The sequence below is a fragment of the Hippopotamus amphibius genome, chromosome 10 (assembly GCF_030028045.1).
Source record: "Hippopotamus amphibius kiboko isolate mHipAmp2 chromosome 10, mHipAmp2.hap2, whole genome shotgun sequence".
NCBI lineage: Eukaryota > Metazoa > Chordata > Mammalia > Artiodactyla > Hippopotamidae > Hippopotamus > Hippopotamus amphibius.
Genome location: NC_080195.1, coordinates 25,660,264 through 25,681,667, shown reverse-complemented (window position 1 = coordinate 25,681,667; position 21,404 = coordinate 25,660,264). Strand labels below are relative to the sequence as shown.

General features: G+C 41.7%; 2 protein-coding genes across 6 annotated transcripts in view; one reads left to right on the top strand and one right to left on the bottom strand.

Moving 5' to 3' along the window:
• FUT10 (fucosyltransferase 10) overlaps positions 1-21,404 on the top strand; it is a 69,939-nt gene that overhangs the window by 36,458 nt on the left and 12,077 nt on the right. The gene's annotated exons all lie outside the window — the stretch shown is intronic.
• Positions 12,490-12,991, bottom strand: LOC130830232 (60S acidic ribosomal protein P1-like). Its single transcript, XM_057697301.1, has one exon. The coding sequence runs from the start codon at positions 12,871-12,873 to the stop codon at positions 12,529-12,531; it is 345 nt and encodes a 114-aa protein (XP_057553284.1). The 5' UTR covers positions 12,874-12,991; the 3' UTR covers positions 12,490-12,528.

The following is a 21,404-nucleotide window of genomic DNA, read 5'->3' as shown; positions in this document are numbered from 1 at the left end:
AAGTCAAATCATTATGCTGTAAACTTATGCAGTGCGGTATGTCATTAAAACTGCAAGAAGAGAAAGAAAAACCAAAAAAATTGCAATTTAACTGACAGTTTATAATCTCCGATTGCCAACAAAGACTCAAAATCTGAAATGTCCAAGTTCTGTGTGGCATGTTTGTGAGGGTCAAAAATTTTGCAGGAATTATCATCCTGATTTTACATGGATGGATACAAACTCATTGATTGCACCGTGTTCTTGGTCGACGTGGTAATTAAGGCAGTCCTGATGTAGGAAATAGGATCCCTGCTCATAGATCAGGAGCCAAAATTAGAATGACCTTGAGCTAGTTAAAGAATTTCTGACCTTGAATAGAACTATTGGAGGAGGAAGATTTGTGCGAGAGAGTGCTTCCCGGGAGAACCCAGCCTATGCTGTTGCAGGTGTTGACACAGCGTGATTTTCAGCACGCAGGTCCAAGCGCATCTCTTTGTGATCAGCAAAGCAAGTGGGGGACGGAGAAGGAGCAACCACTCTGGAAAAGGAAAACTGTTGAATCTGGGTGGGGGGCGGGGGGGGCAGCACAGGGCTCCCTCCCTTATCTAAGAGCAGAGGAACAAACCTTGGAACTGAACATGTGTCAGTGTTTTGGCAGGGAGAGATGTGTGATTTTATCAAATAGTAAATAAAGCTTAGGAGGAACATGCATTCGTTTCATTGCAAAAGTGTGGTGAAAAGCGAGTTTTTTGTTTTGTTTTGTTTTGTTTCTTTTGCGAGGGGATAGGGGGAATCAAGGGGGACCTTCCGTCATTTAATCTCTCCATTTTCTCCCCAGGAATTATGTAGATTATATTGTCTGTGCTGCCTTGTCCGAATTTCTTAAGTACTTGGTTTAAGCAGTTACTGATGACAACTGTGAGTGCTTTCCTATGGGGCACTTCATCCCTCCACATTGCCCACAAATAGCAGAATGAGTTCTGAAGTCAGTCACTTGCCAGACTCAGTGTTTTTTGAGCATCTACATGTTGGACTTTTGTCCTGCAGTGTGTTTGATTCTGTAGGCGTATACCCTCAAGGAATTGAGGAAATGGCAAACAAGTGGATTCTTTTCCCCAACTGAATAAATAGTTGTTAAGAACTCAGAGCACGTTTCCCCATTAATCATGACCAGGGTCCAAGACCCTCCCATCGAAACCTTTTGAATCCATAATGAACCCAGACCATGAAACTAATAGTCCAAACCTGATTTTTGGGTCCTAGAAATAGGAGACTTACTACACGGCGGGGATAGAAGATCCAAGATAAAGAGAGCATGTGACATTTGGAGATTTAAGTATATTTATAGTTTATAAAATTTGAGATGCTTTACCATGATTTGACACTAGAGGGCAGTATGTACAGTGAAACCTCATAATGGAACGGGCTGTTGAATTCTTATTTCCAGTTATGCTTTTTTATGTTCACATGTCACCCCTTAATTCTTTTCATTTCATTACATAAATAAAGGGAAAAATACATTGAAATTATATACAACCATAATAAAACTATCTTATGAGGATAAAAAATTTTGTTCATTTTTACCAAAATAATGCATAAACAATTTTAAAAAAGAAATAGTATTAAAAGTCTTTTCTATTTTATTGCAGTATAGCTGATTTACAGTGTTGTGTCAGTTTCAGGTGTACAGCAAAGTGAAACAGTTATACATAAACATATATCCACTCTTCTTTAGACTCTTTTCCCATGTAGGCCATTACAGAGTATTGGGTAGAGTTCTCTGTGCTATACAGTAGGTCCTTATTAGTTATGTGTTTCATATATAGTAGTGCGTATATGTCAATCCCAGTCTCCCGATTTATCCTCCCCTCCCTTACCCCCTGGTAACTATAAGTTTGTTTTCTACATCTGTAACTCTGTTTTTGTTTTGTAGATAAGTTCATTTGTACCCTTTTTTAAAATTCCACATATAAGTGATAGCATATGATATTTGTCTTTCTCTGTTTGACTTACTTCACTCAGTATGACAATCTCTAGGTCCATCCATGTTGCTGCAGATGTCATTATTTCATTCTTTTTATGGCTGAGTAATATTCCACTGTATGTATGTACCACATCTTCTAAAAGTTTTTTTTTTTTTAATTAAAAAAAATTCTCTTTCCCTCTCTCCTATACCTCTGTTTCCTGTAGCTTTCCTGAAATTTGTGTTCACATTTCTAAACAATATGTGCATACCTGTATTTCTTGAGGTAGTTATTTGGTTTATTTTTAATGATATCAGAAATTATTGTTTACTGTATAATTGTTAGGATTTTAAGTTTTCATCTTGGTACTTTTCATCCAGCTTCAACAATCATCAATCTTCTCTTATTTGCGTTTGATTGTCCCCACATTCCTCCTTGCCCTCCAAATTATTTTAAACAATTTCTAAACATTATATCATCTTACATTTCCTTTTTTAGTACTTTTTTATCTAGAGCTAAAATTGTCTTTAAAAAATTGCTTAGTTTTTATTAATTAATTATCATTAATTTGATTTTAACAGTTTTCCATCCAATATACCAAATGCCTATCTATGTAGGTAGAATTTTTGTGTGTATTAAACAAATACATTTTAGGTACATAAATAAAGTTTAGAAATAAACAGTCTGACATATTAGATACTCTATTGATTTTATTTCTCCTCCAGGGAACATTGGTTCTGCACGCCCCTGCTGCTCTAAACTGGACTTGTTACTTGCTAATTCTGCTGAATATCCTCAAACTGGAATTTCAAATATCCCAGGGATTTTTTTTTGGTGCTTTATGATGGCTTCTCTGTTTCCTAGGTCTGTTTCCCACTTTCTTGATTTACTTCCTTGAGCAGCTGCAGCCCCTTCTAACTGTTTCCTAAGAAGAGTATAAGGCAAGTTTATCCTCCTTCAGAATTTTGAAAGGTTTGCTCCATTGGGTTCCAGAAGTCCGATGTCATTCTGATTCCTTTTCCTTCGTAAGTGAACTTTGTGACCAGTCAATCACACAGGCTAATTTAATTAAAGGGCGTTAGATTTCTGATTTTGGTACAGCTTTCTGTCTTTGAAGGAAAGGTACCATAAATACTAACCAAGAATACCAGTAGCTGGAATTGGGTTCACCTTTGTATTATTACCTCTTTGTGTCTGGTAGTATTTTGCTTCCCATTCCTTTGTAAATAACCAGTTTTCTAAAAATTCATGGTGATGTGGCTTGGGGTGGGTCTTTTTTTCCCATTGGGATGGACTCTTAGGCCTGTGAATGACGTGGCCAGTATTTTCTATCTTGCCTTGCATGGCTCTGAGGTTGAAGAGTGAATTGACTGGATCGAATTGCAGTTCCAATGGTATAGTCATTGCTGAGTGTTTTTGAGGCCTTTTTAAGCTTCACGCTGGTTTACTGTTTATTCCCAGGGCTTCACTTTGGCTTTCCTTGGCTCTGTATTTATGTCTTTGAAGATGTTTTTGAGGGCTTCTTCAAAAAAGTAACTTGGTAACGTTGATTTCAAAGGTCGAGAGTTTCACTGCTCTTTCCCAGGTCTTTAGACTTAATGAAAATGTGTAGTTGGTAAGGATGGGTTTTAAATACGGGGCGTTGTCATTTAATCATTGCTCATACGTTAACTCTGTCAGAATGGTTCGAGTGGCCTGTATAATGTCCATGAGGAGATGTGACTTGCTGTCCAGCCAGAACTGGTTGGCAGTGATCAAACGCGTGTTCTGAGCTGTGAATGGTGAATGCTTGGCAAGTACAACGAAGAGTTTTGAGTTTTAAAACTCTCTGATGCTGCTCAGTGAGATTCACATGTGCTTTATTTAGAGCTGGTCCAGAAATGGTCTTCCAGATTCCCCCCCTCTTGGTCTGACCTATTGTTGTTTTAAACCCCAAATAAAGATTTTTCTAAAGATTCCTTTTCTAATTAACTAATGGTACTATGCAATTTTTCATCCTGAGATAGAGCCACTCAGTAAAGTGGAAACCAGCACATCCTCTTCAGCGTATCTTCTAGGGAGCAGATTAATAGAAATACTACTCTGTGGTTCACTTTGGCCTCATTCCAGTTCTGCTGTAGATTAAAACTGCTTCAGCGTTTCCCTGTCTCTGTCCTTCATCCTGATTTTGTGTTATTCTATCTTAATTTTCTTATGTACCTTGGATCAGCGAATGTGCTATTTTTCTCATAACGTCATTCACCAATTCTAATCCTCTAACTCCTTTCATGCAAGCTCAAAGAGATCTCTGTGGTGCCATTATTTTTCCTGAGCACTAGCTCCAAGTTACTGGGGGAGGATTTATTTTCAAGGCTTGGCATCTGAATGGCCTGGGCCATAACACCCAGCCGCTATCCACTGCTCATTATTAGACGGAGGGGACCTGACGATGTGGTAGGAAACCTGAGTGAAGTGGCTGTTGAGGGTGGTCGTCGGGAACCGGCGGCTGGGCAGGTGGCACTGCACTGAGGTCCTGCATGCCCGCTTAGCTCGAGGGTTGCAGGGGAGACAATAGGCTCTGATGTTTCCCTGGGCCAGGATCTCAGCTGTGGACTGGACTTCATTACATACCAGCAGATGGGAGAGTCAACCCAATAACTTTCCATTTCCCAATTGGGAAATAATTCTGGGAAGATGTTTGGCTCTGTCGATGCAGTGCAAAGAGCCGCTTTCCTGCCTAGCAGGAACCAGCAGACATTTGGCACAGGGAAATGGACACGCATGCACACACCTCAGGCTCGCGAGTCTTCTCCCTCCCCAGATATGTATCAAGTGGGAGACTGCTGGCTTTTCACTTGAGAAATTCCCAGTGCAAGTTCATGGAAGCTTCCCCACAAGCCTTTTAAAGGCTGGACCGCTTTCTTCTCCCACAGTCACCACCAGTAGGCAGAACCTCCCCTCCCGTGGGTGCTGCAGGATCACAGCTATCTCGGGGCTGCCTAGCAACAAAGCAGATTCCATCCGTTCCAGCCTCAGATGCCGACTGTTTGCAGCGCCTACCAGTTCTCTGGGCAGCATTAGAATCAAGGAGGAGGTAGAGAACTAGAAAGTTGGTTTCCTTGGATCAGGGCAAGAAAACATTCTAAAAAAATCAAATACTCAAGGTCTGTTTCCCTTGAAAGGCAGGATTGCTTAATGATTCATTGAAGGGCATCTGTGTGGATCCTCTGTTCCCCTCTCAGGTACTCCATCCCTCCATCCTGGAGGTCTATGCCTCCACCCCCTAGTATCTAGCCAACTCTCAGATGTTTCCTCGAAGTAAGTAAATAAGGCCTCAAGGTTAGAATGGAGACCACCTCCTGAACAAAAGCCACTTCACACATTTTTATTAGATTAGGTTCCCATAGCTGGGATTATCTCTGTACTAGAAGCTGTTTATGTTGGGCTGCTCTAGTGCATTATTCAGAGGCCCTGAAATCTACCCCGCCTCCCTTCCTATTGTACCTCTGGTCTTCTAGTCTTTCAGTGAGTTCATAGTTGTAACAACAACAAAACAACGTAGAATGGGAGAACAGTAGCTATGCTTTTCTTTTGATATTTCCAGAGGAGGAATCTGTACAATTTCCTGTAATGAAGGACTGCACAAACTCTGAGGGAATTTCTGAATTTATTTTACCTAGGGACCGGGGTAATGTGCTGCTCCCTTAGAATCCTGTAAGTGTAGAGTTGAGAGTGACCGTAGATCTTTGACCGTCCCTAAGCCTCAGCAATCCCTCCAACAGCATCCCCAAAAGAGTTACTCCGGTCTGAACTGAATCTTTTGGGTGATGGAAGATCTCACTCTTTTAAAAATCAACTCTTGAAAGGTGAAGTTTACATATAACAAATGCACACATTTTAAGTCAGCAGTTGGTGACAATTTATCAGTTAAGATATAGAACATTTACCCACTCCGGAAATTTCTCATGTTGCCCCTCTGTAAGCCAGTCTCCCCCTTTCCCCGTGCTCTGCCCTCACCCCCATCTGATCCCTATCACCATAGGTTAGCTTTGCTAGTAATTTGAATTGTACACTGTGAAGTCTATTTTGTCTGGCTTCTGTTTCTCAGTATATACTGAAGATTCCTCTATTTTCCAGTCAGAAAGAGATGAAACTCTGATTTGTAGCCCACGATGTAGCCTTATCGGACAGGCAGTAAGACTCGTGGCCTCTTCTGCCCGTCCTGTGGCTATCGAGGGCCTGGACATTTTGTCCTTTGGTGGGCGTGTGGCCTGGGGGGTGACTAACTGTCCGGAGTTGCCCAGGACTCGGGTAGTTCCTCGGATATGGGGTTTTCACTGGGAAAACTGGAGAAGTCCCGGGCAAGTTGGGATGAGTTGGTCACCCTAGCCCTCTCTACTCAATGCCATAAAGAACATTAGGGCACCCAGGGAACGAGGGTCTACACAATAGAGGAGAGGCAAGAAAAATGGACGTTTTATGTTTCTTCACCTTGAGGCTCAGCTACAAGGGACCCAACTCTGGAATCTCTCTGGAAGCCATGCAGCTCGAGGGCATGCTGGGTTTGCATCACTTATCTGATTTCAAATGATTTTTTTTTTTTTTTTGGCTGTGTTGGGTCTTCATTGCTATGCATGGGCTTTCTCTAGCTGTGGCAACCGGGGGCTACTCTTCGTTGAGGTGTGTGGGCTTCTCATTGCAGTGTCTTCTCTTGTTGTGGAGCATGGGCTCTAGGTGAGCAGGCTTCAGTAGTCGTGGCTTTTGGGCTCAGTAGTTGTGGCTAACAGGCTCTAGAGCACAGGCTCTAGAGCGCAGGCTCAGTAGTTGAGGCACACGGGCTTAGTTGCTCTGTGGCATGTGGAATCTTCCTGGACCAGGGACCAAACCCATATCCCTTGCATTGACAGACGGATTCTTAACCACTGTGCCACCAGGGAAATCCCTCAACTGGTTTTTTAAAAAATATTTTTTATAGTTTGGTTCCCTGTTTTATTAAGGATGTACTATGTTTCATTACTTTTCTACTTTCCAGAATACTATTTTAAGAGCTCTGACATGGCCAACATTTAATACTTTTAAATGTGATTTAAAAAATTGTGAAGTACATATTGAAAGCACTAAGATTAACAAATTAAAATAATAATTGTTATTTCGAGGTGCTTGGATTGATGGGCTCCAGCTTGATTATTTTGATATGTTTAATTTTAAAAATCCAACCACTTCTTCAACTGAGTTACAAGGCGTTGATCTAACGTGACTTCTCTGAGGATATGTGCTAATCTCTCGTTTACATCTGAAATAATTCATTCACTGGATGTTAGCTGAACACATTCACCTGTTGGTGTTCAAGGAAGCTGTAATCTGCCTGCTTTCCTTTTAGGGTGGATGAAATTCCTGGCAGTTAACTGTGCCACCTAATTTTCCACATAAATTCTGAAATTTGATACTATTATAAACATGCAGGATTCCAAGGGCAATCTCTCCTAAGTAGCATTGGCCATGGTATGGCAGTTTTGGACTGTGTCTTCGAGCCTTTATGTATTATACAAAGTTTATGAGAATTTTTTATGCTTCTCTTCAAAGAGGTGTCTCATTTTTTTCCCTTAATTTTTTGATTTTTAAAATTTATACAATTAAGGCATGAATATATCACTAACGCAATTTAAGCAACAAACAAATCTACCAGGCAAAAAAGAAAAGTTCAACCTTACTTTCTTAATCCCTGTCCCAGTCGGATTATTGGTTATCCTTCAGAATTTTTGTGTATAATTGAATTCAGCCTATAGTTTTGTCTGTTTTTTTCTTAAACTGAGTCATAGATATATATTGTTTTTTCCAGTTAAACATATGTTTTAAAGATTTTTGTCATGTTAGACTATATCAGTTTACTTCATTATTTTTAAAGTTATGTTGATTTAGTAGTATCTCTATACTATTAAATTTAGTTAACCATTCCCCAGTCAATAGTTATTTAGGTTGCTGTTTTTCTGTTATATTACCATGAACATACTTTTAGGTCTTTGCCCATATATACTTATTTCTCTAGATATTTGAGAATGGAGTTGCCTTGTCAATGGATAAGTTAAATAAAAATTTGGTACATACTGCCAAGTTGGCCTTGACAAGAATGTACTGATTTCCCCTCAAAGTTTGAATTCTTTTAATATGTGAAAAAATTGAAACAAAATGAAAATGGATGATTAGATTTTGCAAGCTCAAACAGCAAACTGAGAATTTGCTCTGCTTTTAATAAAATCTTATTTATATTTTACTTATATGTTCGATTTGTATAAAGCTCAGAAAAGACAAGACACTTGGCTTATTGATTTAGCTTGCCAGTTATAATTTCACAGACTTCGCGTGAGCTCAAGATTAGAATGAATTCTAATGATTTTCCATGACTGACTGCTAAGATGTTTCCATAGAATAAACACTGATGAAAATGTGAACAGTCCAGAAGTGACCTCCACCTAGAAGATCTTTCATACCAAAGCTCAGTTAAGAATCTATCCCATTTTAAAATTTTTGTAACTCACTAATTCTTGTCATTGACTAAGTCATTGACTCTGTCAATTTTTGTTTTGCAAAGAATTAATAACTGGATGTCAAAGTGTTGCTAAGACTTCATAATTTTTTTTGATGAGATGGTGGTATCACTAGTCTACCATGAAGTATTATCATAAGTAATTAAAATAAAATTGCTATACTTGTCAGAGTAGATAAGGCAGGAGAAAGGTCCTAAGATGATGATGTGACTTTCTCATTAATTCATTTCACCTCTTTCTCCCTAACTTAATATATCCTTTTTTTTTAAGGATTTATTTATTTTTATTTATTTTGGCTGCGCCAAATCTTAGTTGTGGCATGTGGTCATCTTTTAGTTGCGGCATACAGACTTCTTAGTTGCAACACGTGAACTCCTAATTGCGGCATGCATATGGGATCTAGTTCCCCGACCAGGGATTGAACCCAGGCCCCCTGCATTAGGAGTGCGGAATCTTACCTACTGGACCACGAGGGAAGTCCCAGTATATCCTTTTATGTTTATAGAAACCTGTTGAAGTCATTGAGTGGAGATGCAGGTTATGAAATCAGACAGCTAGGACTGCGAACTGAAATTCCTGTTTGCTTGTAATGGGATTGGTATGATTTGCAGATGACACTTGGATAAAGGGCTTTTGATGCTTTGACTTAATTTTAGGATTTCTTTTTCTTACAGTTTCCAGTGGTTCCACATTTGAGCTCTATCCCCTTGACACATGCTTGCTGTTAGCACCCAATTTCTACTTTTACTTCTTGCTCTTTCTCTACCTCTTCTTGCCCAAATAAGCTAGGTCCGACGTTTGCAAAATAAGACCAAAAATGCATTTATGTTTATTTTTCAAATATCTTTGAGTACCTGCTACATCCCAGACACTATGTTCGGTTCTGCAGGCAAAAATGAAACAAGACGCGGGTCCTTGAAAGCCTTCCTGTCTACTGGGGGGCTGGACAGCTACTCACATAATTATAGTTGAGTATGATAAATGCTATAGTTCAGGTCTATACAAAAGACCACGAGATAATGGAATAGGGAACAACGAAATGAGGAGTTGGGCAACTTGGAAAGCTCTTCCAGCAGAAGCATTCACCTTCTCCAGGTCCACTGGCAGTAGCAATTTAGCTTGTTTTAGAAAAAGAGCAGGAGGATGCCTCGTCTGTAAGATTGCTTCTCAGTACAGCAACGTGCAGACTTCCCAAATGTTAGGCCACAGACTAATGCCGTCGTCGTTGAGATGGATCAGGCTGCCAGTATGAAAAATATGACCAAAAGTGGCTTGGCAATCTTGGCATTTATTTCTTAAATCAGCCAGAAACCTGGGGTCGGCTGCCCTGTTTGTTCAGCAGTCCACCATGTCCCGGAAGCATCCTTCTACTCTGCCGTTTCTGCGTGGTCATCTGACGGCTGTGGCTGCTGAAAGCTCTGTGACCTCACCTACCCGAGCGCGTCCAGCAACCCCCAGACTTTGTGTGATGACCTCTCTCTTCGAGCATCCTCATTTTCTCACTCCACGTCTTGTACTTTTGCTCACCTGTTGGCACTGCAGATTTGGGGGGCAGGGGGGGATATACTGAACCACGGAGCACGGCGCCTTGCCTGGAAGGCTTCCCGTGTCAACATGAGAGTGTATGAGGGGATTTTCATTTCTGATTTTGGGGCCCAGAGTCTCTACAGGACAGGGTGTGTTTTGGTACAACTTTTTTCTTTCTTTGAGTATGAACAATTACAGCATAAACAATTATCACTATGAATTTTTTTCAAGCCATATTAGTGGTGACTCTACTGAAGAGTTATAGTAAATATGTTATTTGAATCTTACACACACCTGCTCACATACACATTTACACACTCATGCACACTCAGACACTCATATATGCCGATGTGAAACATTGCTTTTCTTTGGGAATATGGATGACTTTTCTCCTCCTCCTCTCCTCTACACTCTCGTTGTTCTTTTATTTTTTTTAGTGCAATCAAATTTCGCGTATCGAGCATTTATTATACCAGGAATTTGATTAAAAATTTAAATAAAATAACAGGTATAGGAAAGTGTGTATGTCCTTTGCCTTATGCATTTACTCTCTCTCTCTTTTTGACTGCCATAGGAGGGGTGGATTTTATTTGTTTATGGTATTAAACCTGGGCCTATAAAATATATATTAGAAAATCAAGCTGGGAGTATCCTAGACATGATTAATTTGGAGAACAGCGCTTTATTTATTTATGACCGCATTGCATGGCTTGTGAGATCTCAGTTCTCCGACCAGGGATTGAATCTGGGCCCCGGCAGTGAAAGCGCTGAGTCCTAACCACTGGACTGCCAGGTAATTCCCTGGAGGATAGTGCTTTATTCTGTACGGTTCTCTTTTGGGTAGAGAGAGACTGTAAGGAACCTTTATTCTTCCAGGTCGTAGCTTCCAACTAGGGTCCAAAAGTGACCCAAAGGCAAAGTGGGACGGGATGATTTGGCAGTTTCGTATCTACCTCGTGGGTAGACTTGCTTTGGAAAAAGCACTCAGTTTTTGTCTTGATCCTTGGTTTCAGAGAATGTCATTAGCTTGGAGATGGTTTTTTGGTTTTGTTTTGGTTTTAGCTCTTAATTGGAATATAGTTGCTTTACACTGTTGTGCCAGTTTTTGCTGTACAACAGAGTGAATCAGCTGTATTTATACATATATCCCCATATCCCCTCCCTCCCACAATTCCCTCTCACCCTCCCTATCCCACCTCTCTAAGTTATCACCCATCGTCGAGGTGATCTCGGAGATGATTTGCTGTAGTCAGGACTGACTTCCGTAAAATGTCCCTCCAGCCAAGAGTCTAAGGCAGATGCATGGATGGTGTGTGCTGAAGTTCTAGTTGCTAGTTCAGAGTTTAGATTTTTGTCCCACAAAGTGGAAAAATTGGGAGAATAAATATTGAAACGATTGCATATTCTTAATGGAATAATACTACACGACTGTGAAAAAGACTAGGGTAGCCCTCTCTGCCCTGACATGGGCATATCTCCATGGTAGATTCATGGACAATGCCAGGTTCATAGAAGTGTGGACAGCATATATTCATTTATGTTAAAAAATTTCCTTAATTCTAAAAAACATTGTTCTTTTTAAAATTTAACATCTCTGAAACAGCATGTATTTTGCGTTTCCAGCCTTCCTTCAATCACTGTCCACTGAGCATCAGCAGTGATGTTGTGGGCTGTCCTTCCGTCTGGCATGATGGGACCACTGCAGCCCTTGGATGTTTCCATCCACAAACCAGTGAAGGGCCATTTGAGGAAAATATGAGTCAGGTTGGTGTTGGAAGCCTTTCTTTGACACCTTCTGGTCACGCCAAGAAAGCATCAGCATCCGAACTTGGGAATGGGTGTCAGTGGTTTGGGAGAAAAATCTCAGAGACGATAGTGGAGCACTCTTTTCAGCAGTGCTGTTCGGCCAGCAGTCTTTCTTTTAATGGACGTGTGGTTGATTTACAAGGCTGTGTTAGGATTGCAAGCAAGCTTAATGGAACAGAACAAAATAGTGTGTTCAGAAACAGACATCAAGAGATTCGACAGTGATTCAGAAGATTTGGACTCTGAATGTGAAGACATTTTAGATACTTAAACCAATTACACCTATATATTCTTCTGAATATTCATGAGAGTGATAAATGATAAAAACCTATAAGAAAATCTGAAAGAGCTCTTTCAATAAGTATAAATAAAAATTCTCAGTATATGGGAGCATTATGCCAATAGTTTAATTGGAAATATTTTTCTTTTTTTTTGGCTGCACTGAGTGGCATGTGGCATCTTAGTTCCCCGACCAGGGATTGAACCCGCACCTCCAGCAGAAGTGTGAAATCTTAACCACTGGTCCTCCAGGGAAGTCCAGAAGTCCATTTTTCTTAATGACACAAAAAATAATGGTACATCTTATAATTTAGTTTTCCTAGATCCAATTAAATGTGTCTTCCTTCCTTCCCTAGTTCCTTCCACCCATCCATTTATCCATCCATCCATCCATTTTTTTTTTTTTTAAGAGCTCAGTTTTTTATTGAACGTGTTACTAAAGAGGTTTAGTCAAAAAGACCAAAGCCCATGTCATCATCAGACTCTTCAGATTCTTCTTTCTTTGTGTCTACCTTCTTCTCCTCAGCTGGGGCAGCAGTGGTGGAAGGGGCAGGATCTCCTGCTGGTACAGCACCAGCTGCTGGGGCAGGTCCACCAGCCCCTACATTGCAGATGAGACTTCCGATGTTAACATTGGTCAAAGCCTTTGCAAACAAGCCTGGCCAGAAAGGTTCAACATTTACGCCAGCTGCTTTAATGAGGGCATTGATCTTATCCTCCGTGACCGTCACCTCATCGTCGTGCAGGATGAGGGCCGAGTAGATGCAGGCGAGCTCCGAGACGGAGGCCATGGCGTGGACAAGGGCTAGGCGGGGACTGCCGGATGCGGTGCTAGTCGCCGGATGAAGTGATGGCCTCACCCCGACGCGGCCTTAGCTTCCTCGGAAGGACCGAGCACCTTAGCGGCAGCTGAGGAAAGAGCCATCCATCCATTTTTTAAAAAATGCAGAACATAAAAGAAACCGCTAACACAGAGGAGAGAGCTGGGTGTCTCGGTGATGGGGAGGGAGACACTTTTCTTTTTTTTTTTTTTTTTTTTTGGCACACGGGCTTAGTTGCTCCGCGGCATGTGGGATCTTCCTGGAGCTGGGATCGAACCTGTGACCTCTGCATTGGCAGGCAGATTCCCAACCACTGCACCACCTAGGAAGCCCGGGAGACACTTTTCTTATGCAATCTTTTGTTCACTTCATTTTAATTTTTATCAAAGGCATACATACACCAAGTTTAGATAGCAAATGGCTATCCCCTGACATTACCACTCAAACCTTTTATCTGACTCCTTCGGTTATTATCACCAGACCTCTAAATAACATGGGGCTATTACTTCATGAATTTTCATTATTAGGCATTACCTACTGACTCTATCTTGGAAGATTAGGATTTGCTCTTTTACTCTCTCCTGCTCAACACACACACTCTACTTTCTAGTATCCATGCCTTCCACTTTTATTACCGTATTTGATAGATCAATATTCACCCTACGTTATGTGACTATTCAAATGATATTCATAGATGAGTCAGATGGTACACTGATTACTTTTCTTGTTTGCCCTGAGTTGATATTTAGATTTTTTTAATTGCTTGGGTTTTTTTATGTACTTATCAGAAATTCAGCTCTAAGCTCTCTAACCAGTCTCTTCCTTTCTTTCTCCTGCCATAGCTATTTGCCTTTGTGTTATTCCATGTTGAATTACAGCTAATGGTTTAATATTTATTTATAATCATAAGATCCCTGGGGCTTATTTTGTTCATCTTTGAAGCCCCAGAGTTCCCAGCTTAATGTCTTCCAAATAGGAAGATTCGGCAAAACCTTGCTTTTTAGGGGTGGCTGGATTTCTCTGAGTTAATGGTGGAGTCTTCTGTTTCTATGTATGTTGCCTGTAGTGGAAGGAAGCAGAATGTGGGATGTAGAAACACCCTAATGTGGCTGTTAGAAACGGAGAGTAAATTCTTCGTATGCTTTGAGAGATACCACAAGCCCTAACCAGGGCCATGAAAATTTCCTGTCGGAGTTTGGCAGAACATTCTAGGACTCGCAGAAGTGGCATTGCTAACAAGCCCCGGTGACATCAGCTCCTGTCTCCCCAGGGGGAGGGCAGTGCTTTGGGCTGCATTGCAAACTGTTATTCCTGCTCTGGTTTCTTCTTTGTCTTGACAGCACCTAATTTTCACTTTTTCTAATTATTTCTGTGCAAGAAACAGAATTTGCTTTTTGGTTTAGATTTAGAAACTGTCAGGTACTTTAATTTGCTGTTAAGCTTATTGCAGACAGCTGTGGCAAGGAAGTAGCAATTGTAATAGTTTATCTCAAAAACTAAAGGTGTTTGAGCTTTATGATTTAATCCAAGGCAGGAAATGAGAACAGACTCAGTGGAGGTCACCATGAGTTTAGCTACAGCAGAGGTGATTAACAATAGATGTGATTTATGAACTATTGCTGTCTCCCACAATAACCATGTTTTGTCCATTGTTTCATAAGCTTTAACATCTTTTGGCCAGAGAAATGTTCTTTTCCAATGGGTCAAAGACTCCCTAATAAAATCTTTTAGCAACAAGGAAGTCTTTATCTCTTTGTACATTAAATGCCAAAAACACAATGAAGAGGATTTGCAATTTGTGATAAAACTTAGAATGTGGTCAAATACAGTTTCACGGAAGACCTTCACCTCCATCTCATCATTCTTTGTGCTACCTGGGCCATCAGTATTCTGTATATTTTAATTAGCAGCTCAGAGAAGGAATTTTCAACACAGTACCTGAATGAGGACTGTGCTTTTGTTTTCAAGTAATTTGATGGTTCCTTTCTTAAAGGGAGTCTCATCTTCTGATTTTATATTTTCCCTTTTTAAATAAGAGGCTTACGTTTTTTCTGCTTCCACAGTCTCACCAGATGGACTAAGAGATGAACAGAAAGGTGGTTCTCTAAGGAGAAAATAGAAGCCTGGGATGGTGGTAACAAGGGGGTAGAATTGTAAAGAAACATAATATTTTTAGAAAAATCAAGGAGAAACAAAGCAAGAGAAAACTTGGAACAAAACTTGGAATAAAAGTTACAATCAGATGGAAATCTCAAGCTTTGGAAATGAGCTTCTGTATTAATCATAGTCTGATAGGAATACAAGTTATTCTAGGTATTTCGAACAGTAGGAATTGATTACAAAGGGGTTGAAGGGTTAGTGGAGCACAAGAAGGGAGAGGAAGGTTGTTTAAACTGTATGATTGCAGGGAACCACCACTACGCCTGGGCTGGAGAAGCACAGGGAGAAAAAGATTTACCCAGAGCGCAGAATGGCTGCTCTCTGAGGTTCTGCTGTTGGAGGTGAGCCAGCACTGCCAGGTCACTGCCACCTCTGCTGTGCCTGTCACCACTGTCAGCATAGCAGGTGCCTCTGCTGCAGCCTGTGCAACCACAGTCCCCACTGTTGCTGCTTTATCTGCTACGTGACCAGGCTTTAGGAAGATATGCCTTCTCTACGTCCCACCTTCAGTCTCCCTACAGTGCTCCCATTGGCAGGACCTAATTTCAAGCCAGTTGGCAAGGGAATCTGGGAAATGAGCTTTGCAGGGTCTCAGCCCTGTGCTAGACAGAGCAGAGCACACCAGGGTGGGTTGGAGATGAGAAGCTAACCAGGAAATGGGTAGCATGACCTCCATTTAGGAAAAAGAGCTCAAATCTCTCCTTGCTCTTTATGAACCTAGGTTTAATTGAGAGCACTGTAATCTTGGGCCAAAAAAAACCAAAAACAAAAACATCGTAATACTAAGCCTGGTGTTTGAAATCCCAAAGGAAGGCTGAGGAACACTGGTATAGCTTGAAGAAATTAGTCTCCACCAGAGGGAAGGGCTCTGCTTTAAATTCTCAGCCTTCATGATGGATTTAGGTAGAACATTGATCCATGGATCCATTTTGGTGGAAGTTATTTAAAAAATAAAAAATCTTCCATGTACATGATGTTTTGTTCCTCACAGGAATGTTGAATTGGTATATTTCAGGTCATTCCAGGGGAAAAAGAATGAACATAAAAAGCAACTTTATCTGATCACATATAGTGTTGGTCCAGCACGTGAAAGCTTTAGGGACTGTTCAGGTCCCTGGGGCAGTGCTCTGGGCAGCAGCCCCTTTGTGTTCCAGAGTCATGTGTTGGAGTTAGGAGGATTCCACATACCTGTGATGTAGTTTCTGAGGCTCTGTACTTGGCTCTTTGAAGTATGTCATGTACCAAAGGTTATGATTACTCTAATTCTGTGTACCTGAGATCTGTGTTTAAAAAATTAAAAACAAAGAGTTATACTCAAAGGTAGAATACCTAGCTCACTCTAAGAGGTTCAGACCAACCTTGGTGGTGATATTGGTAGAGAAAAAGAAGACACAAAAAGGAAGATGTTTCAGAGCAAGATGGCTAGTTTAGTCAGGGCACCATGCTTTGTGATTGTCTCTGGGCTACCCAAGTGGACTTTTCCAGAATGCTATTAGATATCCGGTCGCAGCTCGCGGGAACAGTCTGGAGAGAGTATGGGTTCAGGATCCATCAGTAGGTAAGTGTAGTTAAAACCCAAGTGGGGATGGAACAACAGTAGTTACGTCGGCATGTTTTAGAGTGAATCATTGAAAAAGAGTCACTTTGAGGGAATGGGCTAAAAGGAAGTAATCACCCCCCCACCCACCCCTCTTTCTTCTCAACTGTTTTGGGTGTCCTTGTTCAGAGGTTTTAAATCTGAATTTGTACCCTTGGTTTAAGGAATCAGCAAAGATACATCAGGCCCCTGTTTAGTTCAGAGCATGAATTTCAGCCTCCCAGTAACCATGCTTGGGGAGGATGACTGGCAGCTTAAATTTGGAATCTTTAAACTCATTCAAGAGGAGTCTACTCTGACCTTCCTTCAGTCGTGCCCCTTCATACAGGGTGAAGACCCCACAGACCAAGGTCACTTGCTCACCTGTGGCCACAGAGCCCACGCCTTCCCTCTTAGGCATCACACTCCACGTATCAGGATCCCCAAATTCCCAGCCCAAGGTGGAGCCCACTTCCAGAGGCTGCACTGGCCGCTGCTCTGATTTATCCTCCCAAGGACAAACAGGGCTGTTAGTATGCACCCCGAGTTTGGAGGATGTCCAGGAGGGTGTAAAAGAAAAATTTTGCACCGGACACTTGTTAAAAATAGCAAGATAGATTTTATTCGAGTGTCTGTATTAGAGGAGAGAGACTTCAGTATAGAACTGAGCTCAACTCCTAAGTCCAGCAAAGACAGCTGCAGACTGATAGCCAGTGAGCAGTGAGGGGGTCAGCAGAGGGAAAATTACTAAGAAGATATCAAGGGCAGGAAGATTCTTGCTAAACTGGCTTAACAGGATTCTTGCTGAAGGCAGACCGAGGACTTAGCCATCGAGTGTAGGGGATGAGGACCTTGATCAGACATCAAGGGTGGGGCGTTCTCACTAAACCAACATAGCAGGATTCTTTGCTGAAACTGGGCTCTGCAGGCCAGGCAGGTGGACGGCCAAGCTGGAGGCATAGGAAGAAGAGGGCTCAGGACGGAACTTGGACTTGCAGATTGAAGTGTCCGTGTCCGTGTGCGCAGGGTCCCCACAGTGTGGGACAGAGCCCGGGGTGGAAGGAACGGGGGCGGGTACCACTGCGTTCTAGCCTGAAACTCAGAGGAGTCTGAGAGTTCTGAATTTGAACTTGGCCTTCCAGCTGCAGGTTCCTTTGAGGGACTTGAAAGGTGGGGCAGAGGTTGTCTGGTGGGGACTCTTTCAGTGGAGGAGAAACCTTATAGACAACAAACTCAAGAGCTTCAGGAGGCAGCTGGGCAGTGAGGGCAGAGGGCAAGACGCCGCGGAGAGAGAGCAAACGGCTGTTTCCTCTGTGGTGTCCTGAGTGAATGGAGGGGAAGGTTTGAGGGATTCAGTGAGGGTGAGTCAGCAAGTGAGGAAGAATCCCCTCCCTTCCCTTCTTTTCACCCCAGGCCAAGCCCCCAAGAGAATCATGGTTTTTGACAGAGAATGGTGTTAATTTTGAATAAATGTTATCCATATTTGCTGTGAACTGTTGCTTTGGACATTTAAAAAAAATCATGAATGTGTATGTATGTAAAGGTAGAAGGGTAAAACATTTAACAGCTTGTTAGATTGGTTTATAGGCTTTAAATGTTCAGGCATATGGGGGGCGGGACTCTATTTGTACTCCTGCCTCTGGCCCTGCACCGTTAGGAAGGGGGTTACAGAGTTATTGACTGCCCTGCAGTACAGGCTCCATAAGGGGGCTCGAGAAACCTCCATGCTCAAGGGTAGAATGGACAGATGCCTCGTTGAGCATGTGTAACTGAGAGAGGGCTACATGACATAGAATCGATTAAGGGGCAGATAAACGGACTTATGAAAAGAGATGATGGGAGAAGAGGGAAGAATAAGGTTGTAGAAGTTAGAGCCCCTCTGAACTGGCTAGAGCCAGGCTGTCTGCAGAGGTGCAGGTATGGCATTTTTAGTTAACGCTTAGAATCTGAGAGAAAATAAATGACCTGCTGGGGCTAGGAGGGTAAGCCTAAAACATTCATGTGAAATGGCTTTAAAAATAGCAGTGAACTGTGCAGATGGTAATATTATCAGCTAGCCCCTTGGCCTGAATTGGTTTTCCTCCAAAGTTTTGGATCCCTCTATTGGGGTATTTTTGCGGGATCACATTGTATGGGACACACCGTTTTACAGTAGAGGTTCTTTTTTAAAAACAGATGCCCTTTGGGGGACATTGTGTGAGAGCATTTCTTTCTTCTGAGTTAAGGCATGCCTCTTCCCAAGGGGACTGGGTTTAAGCTGGGTACTGTTTCTGTGAGGTCTTGGGAGTGCCAAGTTGCGCGGCAGAGTCAGCCCTGTCGCGGGGCCAGTGATCTCCCTGCTCCTTTGCCATTAGCCAGCCTGAAAATTCTGGTCCCCACCAGGGACCTTGAACTGCAAATACATGACTCAGACTAAACTTTCTTCATAGAGTGGGGTTAATAACGTGTGTTGCCTTCTGCTTCTACCAGTTGGTGTGGGAATAATAAAAGAAGAGTGTATGTTCCTGCAGAAGAAAGGGAGCACATAAACATATCATAAAGGATGGTCACTCCGCTGCTTCTCTGCCATTTCAGATTCAGTCCCCATCGTCAGCAATCTGACACCGTTTGCCAGCGTTAATTTTATTCCATTTGTGCTCCAAGTTGCAGTTCCCTTTACAGTGCACTTCAGTGCTTAAGATCTGTTGGTCAGCTGTTAAAGGAACAGATGAATTTGTCAGTATTCAGTAAACACAAGATAACCCAGAGAAATGAACATTTGAATCTGAAGTTGTTAAATGTAAGAGCCAGTGAAGATGGCTGTATAAAACTGCTGAACCAGTCACACACGTTAGTCACATTCTTATGGATTTATCATAGTTCAATTGATTTTCATTTCTTTAGAGACCCCGGTTCCAACCCTTGTTATAGTGGGCATTGCTCTGGAGTCAGAAAGAGCCAAATAACTCAGCTGTTTGCTGAGCCACATCTAAAACCTTTTGGAAACTGCTCAATATTGTCACTCACATTCTAGGTCGTGATACCTTCAGTGGAGTATTTTAGATCTGTTTTGGTTCTAATTTTAGAATTCTTGAGTGTTTAGCATCTGAAGCTCTAAATTTAGAGGAGGAGCTTGCTGGGCAAAAAGACATATGCTTTTTAATCTTCCTCAGAGAATTTTAGTTTGGAAGAATTTGATTTAAAAGAAAAACCTATTTTAATGTGATTGTGTGTGTGTATATCTTAGGGAAGCAACTAGGAAATACTTTTTAAAGTAGCAAATAATGGGAACTATTTCTGAAACGTTAAGTCCCTTTAACTTTCCTCTCTATTAAAGAGGCATCCACCCCACTATTAAAGACAGTCCCACTCCTACAGATGAAGCAGAATTCAGATGTACAAGAACCTCATGCTCTCATTTTAAAAAAGCTGTGTTGCTTTTTAGGGCATGAGTATAGATAAATGTTCCTTGCTTAGATTCTGCAGGCTTTTTTTTGCTGCTGCAGATTGCACAGGCGAGGGACCCTACGCTCTTCTCTCCTTCTTCCCAACATTGAGATTCCAGTAGCAACTTGGCTGAAGGTATAATGAGCCTGGAAGCCCTCACCTCCTGGTTCTAATGAATGAAAAGCTCATTGTAACTGGTACCAGTTTCAAGTCTCATTCCTGTTACCAACACAGGGACCTAGACATTGGCCGTGAAAAGGTCTCGACTTAGCCATTTCTGGTTCCTCTTTTACTACTTTACTGATGTAGCCAAGCAGTGATGAAAGGCAGCCTCTTTCCAGTCTCTGGAGCACCGGCGGTTTTGTGTCTTTCTGCTTCCTTGCTCTGTATTTTGGATCTTTGCTGTGGCAACCAAGGGTGAGGCAGATTAAGAGTCACCCATGTGCCAGATAACAGTTAGTGGCAGACGGCCCCTGGTGTTTGAGTCACTCACTCAAGGCACCTGTGCCTGGTCCCCCAGTTAATTCTAGACCCGCTTTAGTTTTAACCAGATCCCGTCCAGTCTCTAATCTTATGTCTGGATCCCCGCCTCTGATTCCTGTCGATTGGACTCTGGTTCTTCCTCTCCAAGGCAGATGGCCTTGATTCTCTGCTCTGCCTTCAGTGGAAGCTTTATGTTCGAACTCAAGTTTATGCCTTCAGTGCCCGTCATTGGGCACTTGACAAGCCTGGAACCTTTATGAGCAGCAGCTAGTTCAGTGCGATAAATTGCTTTTCTCAGGTTCTCTTCCACGTCCTCATGTTTGCCTATTAACCATTGCAGGCCATCCAACTCTACATGCCATTACATTTCAGGTGTGTGGATGAGATTCTTTTCTTGATGCTAAAGGTCCAGTGTAGCAAATGCCAAGTAAACAAATATAGGACCAGTTTTAGATGTTAGTCTTTCACACCTGATCATTGAGCATAGACGCCTGTTATCAAGACAGTAGCACATACTTTCTTCAGCAATTTCTCTGAGTTCAGTATATGTCCTCCAGCATAATCTTATTATGTTTTTAATTGTTTAAAAGCCTTTCTTGATTAATTGATTTCTCACTAATGTATTGTTGGCACCGCAGAGTATATATTTATTTGAGAGAGTGTGCACTGGCATTAAATAATTAATTTTTATGAATTCGACCAGAGAATATATTTTATTATGCTGGAAGAATTTATTTGGTGTGTTTTTTCACAGTGGATGCTAGAAGATGGATTTGTGTGTGTGTGTGCCATTTTCGTGTATTTAAAAAATCAAATCACTGGGCCAAAAAATCACCAGTGTCTGTAACACCTTAGA